The sequence below is a fragment of the Eumetopias jubatus genome, unplaced genomic scaffold (genome assembly GCF_037043125.1).
Source record: "Eumetopias jubatus isolate StellerSeaLion01/CBP00866 unplaced genomic scaffold, mEumJub1_p1.0 scaffold_16, whole genome shotgun sequence".
NCBI lineage: Eukaryota > Metazoa > Chordata > Mammalia > Carnivora > Otariidae > Eumetopias > Eumetopias jubatus.
Genome location: NW_028274822.1, coordinates 89,046 through 112,696, shown reverse-complemented (window position 1 = coordinate 112,696; position 23,651 = coordinate 89,046). Strand labels below are relative to the sequence as shown.

Sequence of the window (23,651 nt, the reverse complement as noted above, 5' to 3'; positions counted from 1 at the left end):
GCACGTGACAGGCACTTGGTAAATATTAGAGGCATTCCATTCTGAGGGGCAAGTTTCTGCTCATCACTAACACTGCTAATCTCTCCAGTATTTAGAACACAAGTGAAAAATATTAAATGCAAAGAAAAAGTTTTTATTCTTTGATATATAAAACCAAGAAAACTTTAATGTGTAATACAACATAGTTTTTTTGTTTAAGGAGAAAATGGCAGAAGTAAAGATATGGGTACAAAAATGCACTCAAGCAGCTGTTCCAAGAAATTCAGAATTCCTAAAATTATGAACAACAGCATACAAGTCACAGAGGAGGCTTTTTTTTCTTTTGACCCTAAAAAATTATTCACATTTGCTTAACTTAAACATGGTAAGAAATATAACTTTCCTTCTTGGTAACAGATCCAGTTACTCAACAAGATATTCAATAACCAGCAATAACTTAGTAAAAGAACATTTCATTTGTGATAGTAACTAGCATTAGAGTTTTGGTTCTATAATACTTATTGTAGTAAAAAAAAAAAAAAAAAACCACTTCTGATGGCTTGTGTGCCAGAAAAGATGCTCATACAGTTCACTGGAGCACATAAATTTGGGTGTATTTGGACTGTCACCCCAGACCTCAAAGGGAGAGCACCTTTGGTCTTCCCTGTGCTTAGGAACAAAACCAACAGCGAGGCTGGTGTACAAATAACAAAATCAAACATAGGCGCAGAAGACCACAACTACTCAATAAAAACTATTTCTGACCAATAAATAGTTTCCAAAAGAAATAAAAATAATTGGCTTTTACACTTAATGAAATCAGGAAAAATGAAGATGTTGAGGTACTGTTTTCCATTTGTTAGCGGCCATAAATCAGGACAGTTTTGCCACTGGCCAGCAGGGGGTGCTGGACCATAGGAGAAGCAGCTGTGTACTCTCCCAGGAAAGGCATCCTAGAAAAATATTTTTACCTGTATTAATATGAAAGCTTTATTTGGTCAAAGTTTAGTTCTCAAAGTATAAGTGTAATTTTCTCCTCGATATTGGATTCAAGCAAAATAGACTTCATATAAAATTGGATCAAACATGAATAAACCTTTAAAATTACTAAATATATAAATATTGCTGGAAGATCAAGGGGAAGTGACAGTGAATTTAATCTGTTAAAAATCAAGTTCCAGGTGACTTGTTATTTAAAAACAAAGATAACAGAAACTATACATCCAAATGACTATGAGCTTTCAAAGGCCTGGCTGGAGGTGTGGGTAGGCTTATCCATCCTTTCTGCTGATAATATATCAAAAATTGCCCTCAGATACAATCAGTCCACAGGAAAAGACAGAGTAAATATTGGCTTTTGGTCACAAAAGTATTGCTGAGCATCACCTTCCAATCCAGTAGAGCCGGCATTTGCCCTCTGACCACCTGCCTGCGAGGCCCTGATTCAGGCCAGCTCTTTTCCCCCAGGGATGTTTGGGAATCCAACACCCCCTGGCTATCTGAAACACAACTACCAGCAAGGTGGAAATTTGAAATTCATGGTCTACAGTTATACATCTTGTAGGTTCGGGTGCCGTCCTGCCCATCAGCGGAGCGTGCAAGGCAGTAAAAACTGGCTGTGTCTGCAGGAGTCACATTAAAAACACGATGTACTGTCTTTAAAAAGTACTTTTAAAGCTTCATTTATAAAAGTATTCTTGAAACTGAAACATTTTCTGCACTTGATCAGGAAAGTGCCGGGAGGTGTACCTGGCTGGGTACAGACTGCAGGCGTGTGCATTTTATGTTCTGTGGAGAAATTCTATAAAAATAGCATTTGTATTTTCTATCCATAAGTTCGAGTCAAGCACGGAGTGTGGGAGAATCAAAACAAAAAGGGGTGAAGTCTACGTTCCCGTACTGATTTTCAACTCAGACTCCACTTTACAAGCGTCTCGCAGGGGCGTCCCGTGTGCCTACAGCGTGACGGCCGGGCCGTGCTCCTCCACGGCGCCCGGGGGCAGCGGCAGGGCCAGGCTCTGGCGCGGGTCCGCGCGCAGGGAGCTGAGCAGCCGGTGCGCGGGGCCCTCCCGCCCCGGCGCTGGGCCCGTGCCGTTGACCCGCGCCTGGCTGCCCGGTGGCAGTGGCGGTGGCGGCCTGGGCACCGGCCGCGGCTCCAGGACGCCCTCGAGCACCACGTCGGGCTCGTCGTCGCTGTCGGCGTCGTCGGGCTGCAGGTGCAGCAGTGCGGGGGCGGCGGGCAGGCTGTGGCGGCTGGCGGCGCTGTCCGAGGAGCGGCCCGAGCTGCCCGACACACGGCTACCGCGCACCACGTTGTTCCTCTGGTTGGCCGGCTTGACCGTGACGATGAGGTTGTGGCTGTTGGCGATCATCATGTCCGTGACCTGGTCCAGCGTCTTCCCGGCCACCTCGATGCCGTTCACCTCAAGGACCTCGTCGTCCACGGCCAGCAGCCCTGTGCTCTCGGCCAGGCCGCCTGGCACCATGCGTGAAATGAAGATGCCGGGCACCTTCTCCAGCCCCTGTGGGGCGACGCGCACACTCGTGCCGTCGCGGATGTAGAAGCCCAGTGGCTTCTGGCAGCCGTGCCTGTACAGCCTCACACGGCGGTGCGTCTCGGGCAGGATGTCCACGTCGATGATGGAGGACACGGGGCGGAAGTCGTGCGGCAGGCCGATGTGCAGGTGTGCGCGCCTGCGGGGGCCATCCTCCCGCAGCGCCAGTGCCTTCCTCCGGCGGGACAGCGAGCCGGCCCCGAAGCTGCAGTGCTCCGCCTCCTCTGAAACAGCAGGGGTTACGGTCAGGACAGGTGCCGCAGGTGTGGGAAAGCACCAGAGGGCACCGCAACGCATGCGCGCTGAGGATGCCCGTGCCTGGCAAAGCCTGCCTCTCTGCTGCTGACGGGTCATCTGCTCCTCCGGTGGGCCCCGGGATCCCGCGAAACTCGGCGCAGTGCGCCCCACAATCACATCACGTCTTTCAGCTAATTCCCTACGAGTCTCACCCACATGCCTAGGAGTTACCAGTTTGTTATATCACACCTCACTTTTTGGGGAAGTCTCAACCTCCAGGAGGATATGCTGGAGTAACTTTTTGAGTTGTTTCACTGAGTCCACAAATAATCCTGGCATCCGTTGAGCTGGCCCCAATAGTTCAAGTGCAATTGCCTCCCTAAAGTTAGCTCTCTGGAACTCTCCAGAACCACCCACAGGCCACCGACAAAATGACTGCAAGGTGGAGAAGCAGAAATAAGAAACTGCAATAAAGAGGATGAACAACAGATGGAAAGTTTGAAAGTGCCTGATTGGATCCTGGGAAGAGGGCAGAGCAGGGAGCACCAGGAATCTCTGCCCACCGGGCAATGACCACACGGCAGAATCTCTCTGATGGGACTATTTGGGGACTGCGGAGTCGGCTGAAGGCTTGCAGCTGTCCAGGAGAAGTAGTCAGTTTTGGTCTCTTCTAGCTCCCAGCACAGAGCAGCTACCCAGCCGTGCGGCAGGCAGCTGTGCACGTGTTTCTGGGGCAGCCTGCAGACGCCAGGTGGGCAAGAAGCACCCCGTCCTCCAAAGAGCAGGAGTCTAAGCTCTGACCACTGCCGGCTGCTTCTGATCACACAGGTGCAGACACAGAGCCTGGCGGCCGTTGCTGTCGGCCCTCCAGCTCCAGTGACTCCAAGGGCATTGGAAGGGCGAGGGCCCCCTTGTCCCCCTTTTGCTTTTCACTTTTCCCCTTTTGGGAGCCACAGGGTGGGACATTCAAAAAGAGCTGCATACGTGGGAATTAGGAAGGGACCGCGCATGCCCAAGGAAAGGCTCAGAAAAGCCCTGAGAAGACATTCAGTTTACACCTCAGGCTGGTCCTCGGCACGGAGACAGCCCGCAACCATCAAAAGAACGATGACAACAAAACAGCAAACCCTGGGGAAGGGGGAGAATCTGATTTCCAGAGGTACCACATCATGAGATTCGAATGTTCGGTGGTCAGCCAAAAAATCACAAGGCACAGAAGGAAACGGGAGAGTCTGGCCCACTGAAAGGAAAAAGAGAACTCAACAGAATCTGTCCCTAAAAAAGACCTGAGGTCAGATCTACTAGTCAGACTTTAACACAAATGCCTTGAGACAGTGGGGTAAGATGGTGGAGTAGGAGGGTCCTGAGCTCACCTCCTCCCAGGGACACACCGAGGCATCCACCACATAGAAAGCAACTCAACCTGAGAACAACCTGAGGCCAGCAGAACAGCTCTTCCCACAGCCAAGTACAGAAAGAAAAAGCCACACCAAGAAGGGTAGCAGGGGCAAAGACTGAGTCAGGAAGCACATTCCTGGCACACAACCCACACATGGGAGGGATATCACAGGGGCAGAGGTTCTCCCTGAGGACTGAGGGGATCAAACACCACGGGCAGCCCTGGCACTAGGGACCTGAACCAGGAAGTAAGCCCCCCTAATGTCTAGCTCTGAAAATCAGCAAGGCTTAACCCTGGGAGCTTTAAAAACCAGTGGGGCCCAGTTCCAGGAGAGCAAAGGCTAGAGGAAATTGGGACTCTGCTCTTAAAGGGTTAATGTACTGTATTGCTTGGCTCCAGAGGCAGCAGTTTGAAAAGTGCCTGAGATTTATTGACAAGTTTTAGGGCATGTGCTGGAGGGGCAGGGATCTGTAGGAGCTTTCTCTGGGAATGGAAGTGCTGATGGGCACTTCTGTTCTTGCCCCCCTTCCGCCTAGCTGGCCCGGCACCACTTCTGGCACTCTCCATCTGACCTGCTAGGACTGCTTCATCTGCCCTGGCAGGCACCCCTCCGGAGCAGCCCCCATCTGCCACACCCAGGGGGTAGTCCCCAGCTGGGACTGACACCCCTCCAGAGGGACTCTTGCCCCAAGGAGGGGGGTCAGCTCCACCTACCGGCATGCTCCAGCAGTCATGGCCCAGTCATAACAAGAGGGGGCATGCAGGCCCCACAGGGGACAACCTTGAAGCACATGGTTCTGATGACCAGAGGGGACTGTGGCCCCAAAGGACACCTTTTATGTGAGGCTACTACTTTCAAGACCAGAAGACACAGCTGGTGGAACTAATACATAGAAATAAACACAGAATCAGACAAAACCTCAGAAAAAGACCTAAAGAAATGGAGATAAACAACCTACCTGATAAAGAATACAGAGTAATGGTCATAAAGATCCTCACCAGACTTGAAAGAAGAGTGGATGAACTCTGAGAACTTCAATAATGAGATAACTATAATGAAAATCACATCAGAGAAAATGAATAGCAGATTAGAGGATGCAGAATGGATCAGTGGTCTGGAAGACAGACATGGAAAGCACCCATGCTGAACAACAAAAAGAAAAAAGAATTCAAAGATGAGACCGGTTAAAGGGCCTCTGGGATAACATCAAATGTCTAATATTCCCAGCATGGGGTCTTAGAGGGAGAGGAGATAGAGAAAGGGACAGAAGACCTATCTGAAGAAATAGCAACTGAAAACTTCCCCAATCTGAGGAAGGAAAGGGATCCAGGTCCAGGAAGCATAGAGAACCCCAAACAAGATGAACCCAAGGAGGTGCATACCAAGACATATAATAATCAAAATGGCAATGTTAAAGAGAGAATCTTAAAAGCAGTAAGAGAAAAACTACTAGCTACATACAAAGGAAACCCTATTAAGCTATCGGTTGATATTTCAGCAGGAACTCTGCAGGCCAGAAAGGAGTAACATGACATAGTCAAAGTGCTGAAAGGAAAAAAACTTACAACAAGAATACTCTATCCAGCAAGGCTACCATTCAGAACTAAAGGAGAGATAGAGTTTCCCAGACAAATGAAAATCAAGAGTTCATAACCACTAAAGCTGGTCTTATAAGAAATGTTAAAGGGACTTCTTTAAGCATAAAAGAGAAGGCCATAGCTAAAAATACAAAAATTATGAAATGGAAAAATTTCACAGATTAAAGCAAACATATAGTAAAGGTAGTAGATCAATCACTTACAAAACTAGTGTGAATATTAAAAGACAAAGGTAGTAAAATCAATTATATCTATAAAAATTAAGGGATACACAAAAAAGTAAAATATGTCATAAATTGTAGAGGAGAGAAGTATGCTTTCAGAGTGTATTTGAATTTAAGCAACCATCAACTTAATTATAGATATTGTATTTTTGTTATATATGAATCTCATGATAACCACAAACCAAATGCCTATAAATAGATATGCAAAAAATAGAGAGAAAGGAATCCAAGCATAACACTAAAGAAAGTCATCAAATCACAAGGGAAGAGAGCAAGAGAAGGAGAGAGGGACAGAGAACTACAAAAACCAGAAAACAATGAACAAAATGGCAATAAGTACATAAGGTATTGATAATTAAATGCTCCAATCAAAAGACATTGGGGTGAATGGATAAACAAACAAGATCCATCTATATGCTGCCTATAAGGGACTCACTTCAGATCTAAAGACACACACAGATCAAAAATGAAGGGATGGAAAAAGATATTCCATGCCAATGGAAGCAAAAAAAGCAATCTGGGGTAGCCATACTTACATTGGACAGACTAGACTTTTAAAACAAAGGCTGTAACGAGACAAATAAGGGCATTATATAATGATAAAAGGCTCAATCCAACAAGAGGATATAACAATCATAAATATGCATGCAACCTGAAACAACTGCATACATAAAGCAAATGTTAACATACCTTAAAGGGGGAAACTGACAGTAATATAATAATAGTAGGGGACTTTAGCACTCCACTTGCATCAGTGGATAGATCTTCCAGACAGAAAATCAATAAGGAAACGGTGGCTGCGAATGACACATTGGACCAGATGGACCTATTAGATATATGCAGAACATTCCATCCCAAAGCAGCAGCATACACATTCTTGTCAACCACACATGGTTCATTCTCCAGGATAGGTCACATTAGGTCACAAAACAAGTCTCAATAAATTTAAGAAGATTGAAATCATATCAAGCATCTTTTCTGACCACAATGGTATTACTAGAAATCAAATGCAAGAAAATCCGGAACAAACCACAAACATGTAAAGGCTAAGCAACATGCTACAAACAAAGGGTCAACAAAGAAATCAAAGAGGAAATAAAAAAAGTTCTTGGAGACAAATGAAAACGGAAGCACAGTAGTTCAGATTCTTTAGAATGCAGAAAAAGCAGTTCTAAGAGGGAAGTTTATAGATACAGGCCTACCTCAAGAAACAAGAAAAGTCTCAAACAGTCTAAACCTACACCTAAAAAAGACTATAAAAAAACAAAGCCCAAAGTTAGTACAAGGAAGGAAGTAATAAAGATGAGAGTGAAAATAAATGAAGTAGAGACCAAAAAGACAATAGATAAGATCAATGAAACTAAGAGCTGGTTCTTTGATAAGATAAACAAAATTGACAAACCTTTAGCCAGACTCATCAAGAAAAAAAAGAGAGACTCAAGTAAATAAAATCAGAAATGAGAGAATTTTAAAACTGACATCACAGAAATCCAAAAGATTGTAAGAGATTGCTATGAAACGTTATATACCAACAAACTGGACAACTAGAAGAATGGATAAATTCCTAGAAACATACAATCTTCTAAGACTGAATCAGGAAGAAATAGAAAATTTGAACAGACTGATTACTAGTAATGAAATTGAATTCGTAATCAAAATCCTGACAAACAATAAAGTCCAGGGCCAGATGGCACAGATGAATTCTACTAAACATTTTATTTATTTTATTTTATTTTAAGATTTTATTTATTTATTTGACAGAGACACAGCGAGAGAGGGAACACAAGCAGAGGGGGAGTGGGAGAGGGAGAAGCAGGCTTCCCGCGGAGCAGGGAGCCCGATGTGGGACTCACTCCCAGGACCCCGGGATCATGACCTGAGCCGAAGGCAGATGCTTAACTAACTGAGCCACCCAGGCGCCCAATAAACAAAATCTTTTAAAAAACTCCAAAAAACTGAGAGTTTGTATCACTAGACTTGTCAGGCAAGAAATGCTCAAGGGGGGGTCCTGCGGGTGAAATGAAAGACAACTAGACAGTAACTAGAAGCCATGTGAGAAATATCCCAATCAAGGTAAGTACATGGGCTATTACAAATGCTAGTATTATTATAATAGTCTGTAGCTGCTCTTTTTGTTTCCACATGATTTAGAGACTAATATATTTAAAGGATAAGCATTGCCTAAAAGCTCTTATTATTGTAACTTTGGTTTGTAACTTCAAATCTTGTCTTCTACATAATGTAAAAGACTAATGCATTTGCAAGAATTATCAGTTTATGTTTTTGGTCACACAATGTATAAAGATGTAATTTTGTGACACCAAACAACTGAAAGAGATGGGGATAGAACTGTTTTGCTTTGTTACTGAAGTTCTGCTGTTATAAATTAATATTAGAATGTTATATCCATAGGAAGTTAGATATAATTTCCATGGTAACCACCAAGAAAACAGCTACAGAATAGACACAAAGGAAATTAAGAAGTATTTAAACATTTCATTACAAAAAATTTAACTGAAAAGAAGAGAGGAATGCAGGCAATGGGGGACAAAAAAAGCTACAGGGCCTATAGAAAACAAATAGCACAGGGACAGAGGTAAGGCCCTTCTGATCAGCGGTTGCTTTATATGTAATGAATTAAGCTCTGAAATCACAGAACAGATTGGCGGAATGAGTAAAAACACATGGACCAACAATATGCTGTCAACAAGAGACGCACTTTTGACCCACCGACATAACCAGGTAGAAAGTGAACAGACGGAAAAAGAGGTTCCACGAAAATAGTAACCAAAGGAGAGCTGGAACGGCTCTATTGATATCAGACGAAACAGACTCCAAAAAAAGTTACACAAGACAAAGGACATTATATATTAATAAAGGGCTCAACAGAGCAAGATATAACAGTTACAAACAGTTACACACCTAGTGACAGACCATTAAAATATGTGAAGCAAAACCTGACAGAACTGAAGGCAGAAATAGTTCTACAGTAACAGCTGGAGACTTCAACACCCGTCTCATAGTAATGGATACAAAACCAGACAACAGAGGTAGGCAAATAGAGGACTTAATACAATAAGCCAAGCAGACTTAATAGATAAATACAGAACACTCCACCCAGCAAGAAGAGCATATGTAATTTTATCAAGTGCACATGGGACATTTTCCAAAACAGACCAAATATTGGCCACAAATTAAGCCTCAATAGATGTTAAAAGATAAATATCTTGCATGCAAAGTATATTCTCGGGCCACAACATGATGAAGTAGAAATCAATATCATAAAGAGAACTGGAAAATTCACCAAAATGTGAAAACTAAACACCACTTTATAACAACCAATGGATCAAAGGAGAAATCACAGGGAAATTAGAAAATACTTAGAAGCACATCTTACCAAAACTGATGGGATGCAGCAAAAGCAGTGCTAAAAAGGAATTTTATAGCTATATATGCTTGCATTAAAACCAAGAAAAATTTCAAATCAACAACCTAACTTTACAACTTAAGGAACTAGAAAAATAAGAACAAACTAAATTCAAAGCTGCCAGAAGGAAGGTAATAGTAAAGATTAGGGCAGAGATATACGAAGTACAGAATAGAAAAACAGTAGAGAAAAATCAATGAAACAAAAAGTTGGTTCTTCAAAAAGATCAACAATATTGACAAACCTTTAACTAAATGAACTAAGAAAAAGAAAAGACTCAAATTACTAAAATCAGAAACAAAAGTGGGGACATTGCTACCATTTCTACAGAAATAAAATGGATTTTAAGAAAGCACTATGAATAATTGCATGCCAATAAATCGGATAACCTAAATGAAATGGACAAATTTCTAGAAACACAAAACCTACCAAGACTGACTCATGAAGAAATAAAAAATATGACTAGATCTATAACTAGAAAGGAGATTGAATCAGTGATCAATAATCTCTCAACAAAGAACAGCCCTGGATCTGAGGGCTTCACTGGTGAATTCTGCCAAACATGTAAAGAACTAATACCAGTCCTTCTCAAACTTTCCCAAAAATTCAAAGAAAAGAGAACACTTCCTAATTAATTCTAAAGCCAGCATTACCCTGATACCAAAGCCAGACAAAGATACCCCAAGGGAGAAAACCGCACAGACCAATATTCCTTATGATCAGTGGTGCAAAAATACTCAACAAAATACTTGCAAACAAAATTTAGCAGTATATTAAAAGGATTATACACTGTGACCAAGTGGGATTCCCCCCCTGGAATGCAAGGATGGTTCAAAACATGAAAATCAATATTATACACCACATCAGCAAAATGAAGGGAAAAAACAGATGACCATCTCAATTGATGCAGAAAAAGCATTTTACAAAATACAACACATGTTCATTATAAAAACACTCAACACTCCACATAAAAAGTCCACATATGAAAAATTCATAGCAAACATAATACTCAATGGTGAAAAAAAAAGCTTTTCCCCTAAGAGCAGGAAGAAGACATAGACTCCTGCTTTTATGACTTCTATTCAACATAGTAATGGAACTCCTAGCCAGAGCAATTAGGCAAGAAAAAGAAAACACATCCAAATTGGAAAGGAAGAAGTAAAATCATCATCTCTGTTTGCAGATGATATGATCTTACATGTAGAAAATGCTAAAGACTCCATAAAAAAGCTATCAGATCCAATAAATGAATTCTGCAAAGTAGCAGGATATAAAGCCAACACACAAAAAGCAGTTTTCCATAAATAAGCAATGAATGATCTGAAAAGGAAATTACAAAAATAATTCCATTTAAAATATCAAAACGAATAAAAGACAGGAATTAACTTAACCAAGGAGGTGAAGACTTGTACAATGAGAACTACAAAACACTGCTGAAAGAAAATAAAACATAAATAAATGGAAACACACCCCATGATCACGGACTGGAAGACTTAATATTGTTAAATGTCAAGACTACCGTAAATGCTCTAGAGATTCAGTGGAATCCTTATCAAAATCCAATGGCTTTTTTTGTAGAAACAGTAAAACCCATCCTAAAATTCATACTGAACCTCGAGAAAACCCAAAACATCCAAGATAATCCTGAAAATGAAGAACAAAACTGGAGGACTTATACTTCCTGATTTTAAAACTAATCACAAATCTCTATTAATCAGCACAGCATACCACTGGGGTAAAGGCAGATACACCAATGGGACAGAATGGAGATCCCATAAGTAAGCCCTCACAGGTACGGTCAGCGGGAAAAGAAGCGTCTTTTCTATCAACAGTGCTAGGAAAACTGGATATCCACAGGCAAAAAATGAAGTTGGATGCCTACAAGTTAATGCCACACACAAAACTTAACTCAAAATGGATCAAAAACCTAAACCTGAATGTAAGACCTGAAAGTATAAAACTTAAGAGAAAACACAGGAGAAAAGCTCCAGGACACTGGAGTGATTTCTTGGCTGTGACACCAAAGGCAGAGGCAAAAAGAGCAAAAAGACAAACTGAACTTTGTGAAAATTTTAAAAATTTGGTGCATTAAAAGTGCAATCCACAGACTAAAAAAGGTAACCTGAAAATGGGAGATGTTTGCAAATTGCACGTTTGATCAGGATCTAGATCCAGAATATAGAAAATTCCTAAAACTCAGTAACAGGATCCCAATTCAGAAATGAGCAGTGTTTGTAATATATACAAATATCAACTCCTGTAGCACATACTGTACACCGGCTGCGTAACCAAACTAACATAATGTTGTACATCGACTGTTTCTCAGTAAAAACCACAGTTGTGGTTATGGCGACAACAACAACAAAAGGCAAAGGATTTGGAAATGTATTCCTCCAAACAAGATACACAAATGGCCACAAAACACTCAACAGCACTAATAATTAGGAAAATGTTCATAGCATCATTATTCACAATAGCAAAAGTGGAAGCAACCCCAAATGTGGTTTATCCACACATGGAATATTGCCTTTGAAAGGGTGTTCTGATGCCTGCGACATCACGGGTGAACCTGGAGGGCACTGTGCTCAGGAACACGAGCCCGTCACAAAAAGACAAATATTGCTGGTTCCACATGTGCGAAGTCCTGAGGAGTCCCCGTCACACTCACAGCAGGGGGGTGGTGCTGGGCAGGCGGGTTCATGTTTCATGGGGACAGTTTCAGTCTCTCAGGATGAAAAGAGCAGGTGCATGGTGGTGATGGTGGCACAACCAGAGGGGTGTTTCATTCCACTGAACCCTACACTCAAAAATGGTGAACATGGTCAATTTTATGGGCATTTTACCACAATAAGAAAACCTGAACAAAATCCATAAAATTCTCTTGGGGGATAGCATTCTGTGTCATCCCCTATACTCCAGCCTTGTCCCCTCGTGTCCCCTGGGTGGGCTCAGGGAGGGAGCAGCCAGTGACCACAGTATGGATTTTTATAACTGATTACATCTGACCAGGGAAAGACGTATATTAGTATTATGAGCAAAACCATTTGTGCTGGGAATGGGAAGCCCTGGGGCCACTTCAGAGTGAGCCCTCGAGCTGCCCTGGCTCCAGGAGCATGTTCAGGGGAGTCCACTGCAGGGACACTCCTACCCGGCCACACTCGTGCCTCCATGCTCCCACCGCTCCTGCAGAGGGAGTCAACCCCAGCAGGGCTCCAGGCACCAGGAGCTTTCATGGGGGCAGGACTCCCTGCACTTACCCAGTTGAGTTCCTGAAAATGGTCCAGGTATGTTCTCTCTTTCACCTGTAAATCAGAGACTCCTTTCCTTTTCTAGGTTAATCAGAAATAGCACCCATGAATGAAAGTGTTTGCAACTAGCAGTTCAGTGTAACTGAAGATGTGTTTGGTACTCGGTAGAGGAAGTGAATCACTCTTACTTATTTTTGGTTAGTAAGTGACAGGATGAGAAAGGGGGAGCCGAGGGAGCAGTATCCAAAGCAGGAAGAAGCTGCTCGTTCTGACAGTCCCGCAGGTGTTCATGCAGGTGGAGGAAGACTCCCACCCGCCCATGTGCTCTGCCTTAACCCCTTCCTGCTGCCCCAGGAGTTGCATGTTCTGTCAGGAACCCCGGGAGCCACCTGGCCGCACCCACCTGCCAGGGGCGGGGCCCGCGTGCGGGCGTGCACGAAACACTCTACCCTAAGTAGGCTGTGGCAGAACACAACAAAGGCCAAACGGATTCATTCGTCAACAAGGGACATGCTGTAATAAGGAGTGTACCCTAAAGTAAAATTTTTAAAAAGTTAAAAGAACAGGAAGGAAACAGGCAGGTGACATTTGGAAACCCTGAGGAAAGCATTTCCTCATGTCAGAGATAGCTTGTTTCGTTTGTTTTTTCTTTCTCTCTTTTACAAACGCACCACGCCTCTTTGTCTTTGAAATGGACTCCACAAGGAAAGTTTTCCGAGGCAGCTGGCCGCCCGCGTGTCTACTCACAGCCGTGGTCCACACAGCTTTGTTCCTGTCAGGCGCCCCCAGTCCCGGGGAGTCTGCTGCACCTGACAGCCTCTCCTGTTTGGGCTGGGGGCCAATGCTGCTGCTTCCCTACTGTCTCCACAGCCCTCCCCTTGCAGGAGGCCGTTCCTCGCCCTGCTGGGTGCCCCTGCCCAGCGGTGGCCCTGAGAGCTCTCCGGGCACCCACGAAACAGTCTGCCTGTCAACAGTGGCCTTCCTCAGTCGAATGGCTGTGAAACAAAAGGTGGACTGATAGGAAGGGAGTCAGCCCAGGAAGCCTGAGCGGAAAAGCTGGGTCAGAGAAACAGAGAAAGGATCAGCACGGTCTGCAACAGTGCTGGGAGCCGCCAACAGAACACCCGTAAGAGCCTATCAAACAATTTCTCTTCAGTCTGTCCCTCCAAAATGCGTAATTCTTCTCCTAATTTACAGGAACCCAACACACACCTTGCCAGGTGTCCCAGAGCAGGCCCCCTCGCCCCCGGCTGCCTGCCCACAGGCCCACACCATGGCTGGGCTCTGTTGAGCACATGCGCCCACCCTGTGATGTCTTCTGGGGGCCACGAACACTGGCTGACACCTCAGGAAAGGATTTCCAAGCTGGACACGGATGGCCGGCCGGCGCTGGCCCCTCAGGGGCAGACTCTGAGATGGGCTGCAGGCACGGGACCCGAGCGGGAAGAGGACCGGGTCCTCCGACCCGGGACCAGCCGTCAGCCGGGCCGTGACAGGCACCAGCTCAACGGCCAAGTCCATCCGTCAATCGATTACACCACCAAGCGAGTTACCGTCATTTCGTACCCACACTGATATACCATGGGCCAGGGTTTGTAATATATGAATATGTTCTGCTCTCCTCCACAGATGGAACCACCGATGGTTGGGGGTACCTATCACACACACACACCTGTGGTTGTCTTCTCGTGCTTCTGCTGTTTTATAGCCATGGATCTTGCTATACACACCGCCTTGCAACGGCTTTTGCTCCTTCATCGTGCGGAAGGGTTTCGGCTGCTGCTGATGGCCAGTGTGGGTTCCTGGCCGGCACCTGGCCTCTCTGAACCTTACGTGATCAGCAGATGCTCACTGAACTCCTTGCCCTGAAGAAACCATGAGACTAGTAAGAGAGACAAACATGACTTCAGATTACAAGCGTCTGGGAAGGGCCTCAAGAAGAGCATATGCTGGACCCGTCAGGAACGGCGAGGGGCTGGGGCACCCTCCAGGGTAACGGGGGGTGGTGGTGAGCACTGCAGCTTGGAGGTCTGAAGCTGCTGCTGGGATGTGGCTCAGGGCCTGGGACAGGGTGGGCTCCCCTGGACTAAAAACTGAACCCCAATACAGTCACCTGCCCCCAGGACCAGCTCACCCTCACTGGCAGGCAGCCTCTAGGTGAACCCACACCAGAAATGGCAGCTCCCATGGACAGGGGACTCTGAACGTGTCTCCGTGGAGAGCAGATCAGAACCTCTTCCTAAGGATGGCACTCCAGACACACTCCTGCAGTGGGCTGTGTGATGCACGTGGCCACCGGCCCACACCCCTTCCTGTAGGTGGGCCCGTCCCCAGGCCGTTTATTCGGGGAGGTGTGGAGCAGGGCCAGGTGCTGCTCAGGAGCCCAAGCCCTCAACTGACACTGGCCAGCCTGCAGTGGGGGGAGGAGCAGGCTAGTTCTGGGCCAAGAAGGACAGCCACCATGCATCTGTGTGTGCGAAGGATTTAAGCACAAACCCAGGGAGAGTGGGCGGGGGAGGCAGGGGCCGAGTGAGAGGACAAAGGTGCTACCCGAGTCCCTCTCTGTTCTCACCACTGGCTCACAGAACTGGAGCTGCCACAGCCCCGCTCCCCAAGCTGGCTTGTCTGAAAGCCCCAGCTTACCCGACTCCCACGAGCACGTCCCCTCCTACAAGTCTGGATGTGGCTTGCTCAGCACCTGTGTCACCAGGGCCGGGCCCGTGGACAAGTGGGCGCTATGGGTGTGGTGCATGGCTGACCAGATTGAGGCTCAGGGACGCTTCACCTGTGCATCCAGCACCAGCCCGGAAGTCGGGGTACACAGAGGAGGGCAAACCAGGGCTCTGCACTTAGGCAGACACGGCAAAAAAACAAAAAACAAAACAACCCCAAAAAACAACAAAAAAACAAGCATGGACTTCTGCTCCCGGAAGAGGGGTGTGCATATCCCCACCCCTCCGGCTGAGTTCCACCGAAACCCTGGACTCTACACATGACAGCGATGGGAGAAGACGCCGAGGGACGAGACGGCAGACCAGGGGTGGGGCCCTGGGCCTTGGGAGCCATACAGTGCCGGAGCCCCAGCTGTTCTGTTCATTTCCCAAAAAGAGCCTGCTTTCCAAAGGCCAGAGAGGGGCAGCTTGAAGAGAGGCTTTCAGACCCCGACCACTCCACCCCACCCAAACATGACAGAGAAGTGCAGCCACACCCCACACTCGACAGCAAAGGCCGAGTGAGGAGGCCGCATGGTGCAGCGGAGGCCATGGTGGGGACAGGTCCCCAGATCAGCTGGAGCCCCCTCCGGCCAGTGTCATGAGACCACCTGGGCACGATGTAATGGCACAGGCAGGGCACGAGTGAGACCACACAACTGTTCAACACAGGCGGGCAGAGGGGAAGCTGCCCCGGCACTGGAGGAAGGGGAGTCAGGCGAAGGGGTGGAAGGGCCGCCCCCCACAAACCAGTAAGCCAGCAGGACAGCCCTGCACGTGAGCACCCAACAGAGCAGCAAGATGTGTGAAGCACAACAAACAGGGTAACAGCCACGCAGACGCTGCAAGAGCCGAAACGGGGAATCCAGAGGGACACCTCACCCACTGTCTGTGGTTGACGTCACAAGTCCGCACAAGACCAGCAACATGGAAGACCCCACAGTGCTATCGACCAGCAGGGCCCAGCAGGCATTTCCAGAGCAGCCAACAACAGTAGAGCACACACTCTTTTCAGGTGCCTACGGGACATACGCCAGGACAGATCAGCTCCCGTCCATGGCGCCCTTCAATACATGCTTAAAAATTGAAATTGTGCTATGTGTTTTCTGACCGTGTTTCTGATTCATGAGCACAAACTAGACATCAATACAGAGAGACCACAGGAAACTCTCCAAACACTCGGAAAAGAACACTCTTCTACATAATCTCCAGGAGAAAAAAACCAACACTGGCCAGCGTGAAAATGAAACGGCAGAGGACAGTGTGCGGGACACCACTCAGGGGGGTGTGCTGCACCAGGTGCTGTCATCTGGGGCCCACACCTCACACGCACCCAGAGAGAGCACACAAAATAAGCCCAGGAGAGACAGAAGGAAGGAAATAATACAGACAGGAAGTAGTTCCATGAAAGCGAAACAACAGAAAAAAATCAATGAAATTAAGAGCTTGGTCTTCCTGTCACAGTCTCATGGGGGCGCAGTCATCCTGGGGCCCTTCCCCCTGGGTCCTGGGCCCTTCCCTTGGGGCCCTTGGCCCTTCTCCACTGGGTCTCTGGCCCTTCCCCAGGTCCTGGGCCACTGGTGCTTTGCCGTGCCCCCATCTGTGCTCCAAGGCCACTAGGGCTCGCTTATCATCTCTGTTTCTCCAGTACTTAGCCTGCAAAGCATATCCTCTAGCTCCACCAGGGCCTCTCCTCCCCATCTGTGTTATGTGCTCATGAGGCCATCCCAACTCCCTGCCACACCAAGTCCAAAAGACTGCTAACACGTGTTCTCTCTTCCTTGGAGTTGAAACCTGTCAAACTTCAAGGGGCATCCCCCCCACCCCAGGATATTTTCTCTTCTTGTCTAAAGGGCTATATAGCTTATAAAACTTTCATACTTAAGTATTTTTTTGTAGGGTCCATATTGTTCTTCACTAGCATTGTGTCTGAGTGTGGGGTTCTGGGCCTTCTTGGACCCTAATACATGACTGTGTGGGAGGGAGCCTTGTTTACCCACCTGACAACAATATAAAATATAATCCCAGCCAGCTTCACATTTTAATAAATGCTTTTTTAAAAATAGTGTTGAATTGCTAACCTCTAGGAAGCTGCCAGAAAACATTATCATTTATCATTTCCACTTATTTCCTGAGTGACAAAGCTACCACTCTGTCGCCATCTGGACCTGTAAACAAATGCTGAGTCTTCTGGTGTGTTTGCCCTCTAAAATGAAGGCAGGCCTGCCAGCAGTGTCCCCCCACAATACTGCCCGGCTCCCCGAGGCCACCTGGTCAGGTTGGCACCAGTCATTAACTACTGCGTTTCTGCTGCATCCACCTCAAATAACATGCGTCCGGCAGTCCCAGCCCCATGTCTGGGAAACCCCACCTCGTTCTGCCAATGAGGCAGCACAGTCTGGGGGCATCTGTGCGTGGGAAACGCCGCTGACCCGACCCACTCCACAGCCTGGGGGGCACCAGGAGGACTCCTCATCTTGGTGGGAAGTTCTGGAATTAGGTTGTTTGGAGATGGGCAGGAGGCTGGCGGGAAGGCCAGGAGGCTGTGTTGTCTCAGCACGGGTGAATCATTAGCGTTCCTAGGGTTCTCAGTCAATGGGAGACTTTCCAGTTCCTTAGAGCTGTTCTTTCTAGCAATTCATGTACAGAAATGCCAACTATTTTTCATATTTACCTGACCGCAAGTCAGAAAGTTACTTTAACAAAAGCCAGCTTGTACTTCCAAATAATACACTACAAATTTTTTGTTCAAAACACTATTAATTCCATGCACAAAGCATATCAGCATGAAGTTGGCAGTTCTGAGTTCCTTAATCATCCTTTTTTGTACACAATTTTGGTTTTGACACTTTTACTTGAACAACATGTTGTACATTGTAGTGTTTCAACACAAGGCTGTTAACCTGTTTTCAGTGATGAAGCATTCTAACCCTACCAGATAAATGTTTAAACTGAACGTTGGTATTAATTATCCAATTACATGCACGCACTTACACATACTCCCCCTCCATTTGAATCTAAAGACCAGCAAGTTTCCACCGTAAGCAATTAATTACAACCTTCCTGTTCAGGGTGTGACCCTGGACCCACCCCTTCCATCATGAGATGTCCTTGGTTGCTAGATAAGAAAACACAACTGCTCGGTGCCAGTTTAGTATTTAAAAACAAAACAAATGTTTTCAATTTTCTGTTAAATATCCTCAGTAGAGATTATCATAGGAGTGGGGAAGACTTCTGCCCACTTCAGCCTGTTTCTGCTTCTTACAGCCACCAAACGCGTGCCGATTTACAAAATGTGTCTCTGTCCTCAGTGACCTTCGGGGCAGCAGGGTTGTGCACAAGGGCAGGCTGGGAATATGGGCGCGAAGCTTCAAAACCCACAGCCAGAGGGCCCTGGCCATGCTCTGGCCAGACTGACCCTCCTCATCACATATCCCGAGGGGCTGACGGGGGTTCTTTCCCCACACCATGGTGGCCTCCTTTCTTTAGGGACCCTACAGCCCCAGGGCTCCTAACCTCTGACCTTTATCATGCTGGCAAGACCCAACATCCAACACTGACCCTCAACCCTGTTTGTCCAGCTATCCTGGTTTATTTAGCAGCACCTCCGAGAATGTTTTAGCAAATCTAAAGGTGACCCAAAGTGTCAACACATTGGAAGCTTATTACTTTTTGGTAGAAACTGGTCAGTAGAAACAAAGGAAGCAAATGGCTACACCTGGGGGCAAGGAGCAGAGGACACTCCTGTTGTAGGTTCTCTGCTACGGTTCCCCTCCCAGGAGCACCTTGTCCACTGGGAAACACACATGTGGGCAGCAAGCACAGGTCCAGAGACCTGAGAAGTGCTCCTCAGGGGGTGGGACGGGGTCCTGAGAGGGGCCCCCACGATGGGCAGTGGCTACACCTCACCCATCGTGAGCCCCTCTCCAGGAGGGAGGCATCTCAGATCCCTGAAACACATGTGTGTTGGTCAGGGCCCTCCAGAGGAACAGACTGATAGGATGCGTGTGTGTTGGGGGGAGGTTATGGATCCATACGGAGAGAGGTTTATCATGCACTGGCTTACCCAGAACTCTGTATCCGTAAGCTGGGGACCAAGTGGAGCCAATGGTGGACCAAGCCCCAAAGCCCAAGAAGTAGGGCACTGACATCCCAGCAAAAAGGGAATCTGCCCTTCCTCCACCTTCCTGTTCCATTCAGGTCCCCAACGGATCGGGGATTGGATGAGGCCCATCCACACGGGAGAGGGTGGTTTGCTTGACTCAGTCTTCCAGAAACACCCTGGTAGACACACCCAGAAAAATGTTTTGCCAATTGCCTGTATCTGAGGCCATCACAAGGCTTAGGGGCTCCTGCCTTCTTTCTCAGGGTGTGGCTGATCTGGGACTTGTGGCTGGAGGTGAGGAGTACCAGAATGTGGCCCAGGATGAGTGTGTGCAGGGCATTTTTGAGGACTTGCTTTGTAAACGGACTGATGATCCTGGGCCTCATGCAAGTCTGACCACAGGGTCTGGGATTCAGCCCTCGGGGTGGCTGATGCCCTTGGTTCACTGGCTGATTCTGAACAAGGGAGCTGATGAGTTAAGGAATACCTCCACCACAGGCAACGACTGTTAAAACTGAGAGCTGATGAGCCTCTGGGCATTGGTCAGTGAGTGTTCAAAGGGCCTCTGGAGAAGAGGGAGAGTGAGCATGGGATTCCTGAGGGGGTGGGCCGGTTACAGCTTCTCCTGAACCACCTTTCTCAGCACCCAAAGGACAAACCATGTGTCCACTTTCCAGCGAGCCTCGGCAAAGGCGTGAAAGCATGAACTCTCTCTGTGTCCAGGGCGGGAGGCGCCAGGAAGGAAGTGTCCAGCTCCGTGTAGTTTCCCCAGAAACCATCGTGTGTGCACTTCATTAGTCAAAAATTCCCAACTATCTTAAAAACAAAATTTGTTACAAAGAATATCGCACTCCTAAAAGTCCAATGTTGGTCCCTAAATTACCTTTTACAAGAGCAGAATTGTCACAGCTTCTATCAAGCACTATGTTAAATCTCATGTTTTCTACAAAGCGGACAACTAAGGGAGGTCCGCAGATTCAGGCAAATGTCCACACGCCCTTCCCCCCATCCGATTACACATTTTCAGTCAAATTATAGTTTTTTTCTCTACCTCTGTTTCCGCAGATCTCCGGCAGGAGGAGAAAGATTGTTGGCCCTGCTTTTCCTCAAGCCAGCCAGAGCATGAAGGTGGGCGCAGGTGCTTGCTTTCCCTCCTGCCTGTCTCTCTCCCTCTGCCCAGGTCCAGTTCAACGGGCTCTGTTGCGAGGATGGCACCAAACACCTTGCGAGAGGCAGGTTTCTGCCACTTCCCAGCCCTCCCTCGCAGGTGAGGAGGCCAGCTCAGAGTCAGGAGCTGTTTTAACCCACGTCAAACACATACATCACACGTGGGGACTCCTTTGTGAGAAAATACTTCTCAGATTCATCTTTAGTTTGAAAATGTATGATGTCACAGCTTTTTAGGGACAGGTGCAAATGAGGGCAGGCTGACAGGCCCTGCTCCTTCTACCAGGGACTGACTCCTGGAAGGCACACCAAGAAGTGAGCCCACCGGCCTCAGCCAGGAAAGCCGAGCACAATCACAGGCACGTGGGGATGCCGTGCCCAGGATGCAGCCGCTGGGCTAACCGCGGACCTCAGGGAAGGAGCTCACCCTCTGCGTCAAGGTGGCAAAGAGTCATATAGCTGCCTAAGAATTCTGATGAAAAACTTAGAAACATTCTCATTTTAACTGGCAGATGAGCAGATTATTTCTCTTTGCTGTTGCTGTTACAGAAAGACTGTGACAAAAATAACGGTTGGGTCAGCAGCCCCACCTGCTCACCCCTCTGTCATAATCGGTGGAAAGGCAGCAGCACACTGTGGCTCTCCCCCACTTCTGCAGACCCCTGGGGACCTCACCAGGAGGACGCAGGTAGGGTTAGGGCTATGCCTTGTCCGGAGCAGCTGCAGAGGAGGCATCCCTAGACCAGCAGGGTAGAGAGGGGAGTCCTTTTCCATTCAACTGAAACGTGTTCTGAAGTGGCACTGGGTTAGGGACCCTCACAGGGGAGGAGGGAGATGTGTGCTGGGAAATGCAGGGCAGGGGTACCCCTGGTGGGTGCAGTCACCTAGAGCAATGAGACCATGAAGAGAAAGGTCGAGGAATTGCAGAATGGTGCAGCCAAATCACGGTGGAAGACAGTTTGCCAGTTTCTGGCAAACTAAACATGCTGTCACCATATGATCCAGCAAATGCACTCTCTGGTTTTACCCAAAGAAACTGAGAACTCATGTCCACACAGAACTTGCACAAGGATGTTTATAGTGGCTTCATTCCTAATCGCCAAAACCCGGAAGCAACCACAGACGTCCTTCGGAAGGTGATGGATTCATACACTGTGCTGCATCCAGACAATGGGATATTGCTCAGCCCTAAACAGAAATGAGCTACAAGCCACGGAAAAGACACAGAGAAAACTTGAGTGCGATTCACGAAGTGCAAGAAGCCAGTCTGAAAAGGCTACGTCCTGTAGGACTCCAACTTAAGACGTTCTGGAAAAGGCAGAACCATGGAGACAGTACAGACCCGTGGTGGCCAGGAGCTGGGGGATGGATGGAGGGATGTGCAGGCCGAGCACGGGGGATTTCCAGGGCGGTGAGTCTCCTCCGTAGGTAGTGTTATGCCGGATACGTGACATCGTGCGTTTGGGAAAGCCCACAGAATAACCCAACATCGGTAGTGAACCTTAATGTGAATGATGAACTTTAGTTACTGATGATGTATCAATGTTGGCTCATCGAGTCTAACAAATGAACACATTAACATGAGATGTTAGAGTAGAAAAGCAGAATGTGGGGAGGAGAAGGGTAAATGAGAACCTGCTATGAATTCTGCTCAATTTTTCTGTAAACCTATAACTGGTCTGAAAAAGTAAAGTCTATTGAATTTTAAAATACCTGAAAACATAAAAGGCTAACCATCACGAAATGGTTCAAACACAAAACAAACGATTCCCTTAGTGCAACTGTTTTCTTTAAAAGTAAACGAGGCATTAATGGTTACATGTTGTAGAGTGGCAGGAGGAACCGCGGGAAGGTCTCCACATGCACCTGCATGTCACCCTCGCACACCCACCTGGACTGGCGAGCACCTGAACACAAGAGCCAAGAACGAGCAGGGTCACGTGAGGGTTCTCAGCTGGGCCAGGACCCTGGGGACCTGTCAGGGGACCCTGGTGTGCCCTGGTGTGCCCTGAAAGTCAGGGGATGGTCACTCACACACCAGCACCTGCCCCTCTGTGCCCACAGCTGCTCAGGACGACTGTGCCCAGGACAGGAGAAGCCTCCGCCTCACAGAGCCCACAGCCAAGCACTGGACACGGGAAAACTAGCAGTCAAGAGCAATTTTCAATAATGCGCTAGGAAGAGACCAGGGGTGGGAGAGCGTCCAGAGTTTCCCCATGCCAGGAGCAGCCCTTGTACGACGGGGACAGTCCACAGGCTAGGCAGCACCGAGAGACCAAAAACACTTCAGTGCTTCAGGAGACGGGCAAACGTGAAGGCAGCACCGAGAGACCAAAAACACTTCAGTGCTTCAGGAGACGGGCAAATGTGAAGGCCTAGCTTCCTTTTTCAATAACGCACAGCAGTCCTCCAGGGTACGGGAGAGGAGGAGACGGACAGACAGAAACTTTGTGGGGGTCCAGAAGTCACCATACACTTTCTCTTGTCCCTCGACGGAGTCACCTAAATCTTGTCCCTTTGGAGCCAGTCTGGACCCAAGAGGCCACCGAGGTCCCACGCCCTTCACCGAATCTGCAGCCCTGGGGGTCCAGAGACAGGCCCAAGGGATAAAGCACAGGACGCAGTTTGCCGGCGTGAAGCAGAGGCAAGACCCTCTTCTCTTCCCGTGCCCACAGTTTCCCTGACTTGGGAAGGACGCCTGCTGGAGACTCTGGCGAGCCCATCACTGCCCTGCGCCCAGCCCCTCCCCCATCAAGGGGAGAAGCTTGCAACACAGTCCTGGCCGCTGTCCCTCCCATGTGGCTCAATACCTGGTGCCCTGAAAAGTTCCCAGCTGCTCCCAGCCACTCCTTGTTTCTCTCTGCCCAGCACTCGGGATCCGCCGCACGCGGGCTTAGACAGGACGGCTGGGGGATGACGCCCAAGGAAAGCATCTTGCTTCCCTCACCCATCACACTAAGCAGCTACTTTGGGGCCCAGGAAGGAGTTGCCTTGAGCTCC

The 23,651-nt window shown here is 47.6% G+C and overlaps 1 protein-coding gene across 1 annotated transcript in view; it reads right to left on the bottom strand.

Annotated features, from left to right (window-relative positions):
- Nucleotides 1–510: 510 nt before the first annotated feature.
- Nucleotides 511–23,651, bottom strand: part of PARD6G (par-6 family cell polarity regulator gamma) — an 82,648-nt gene continuing 59,507 nt past the window's right edge. Inside the window, exon 3 of the mRNA XM_028095856.2 lies at nucleotides 511–2,758. Coding sequence (XP_027951657.1) covers nucleotides 1,935–2,758 — 824 coding nt within the window. The 3' untranslated portion in view covers nucleotides 511–1,934. The remainder of the gene's footprint in view (nucleotides 2,759–23,651) is intronic.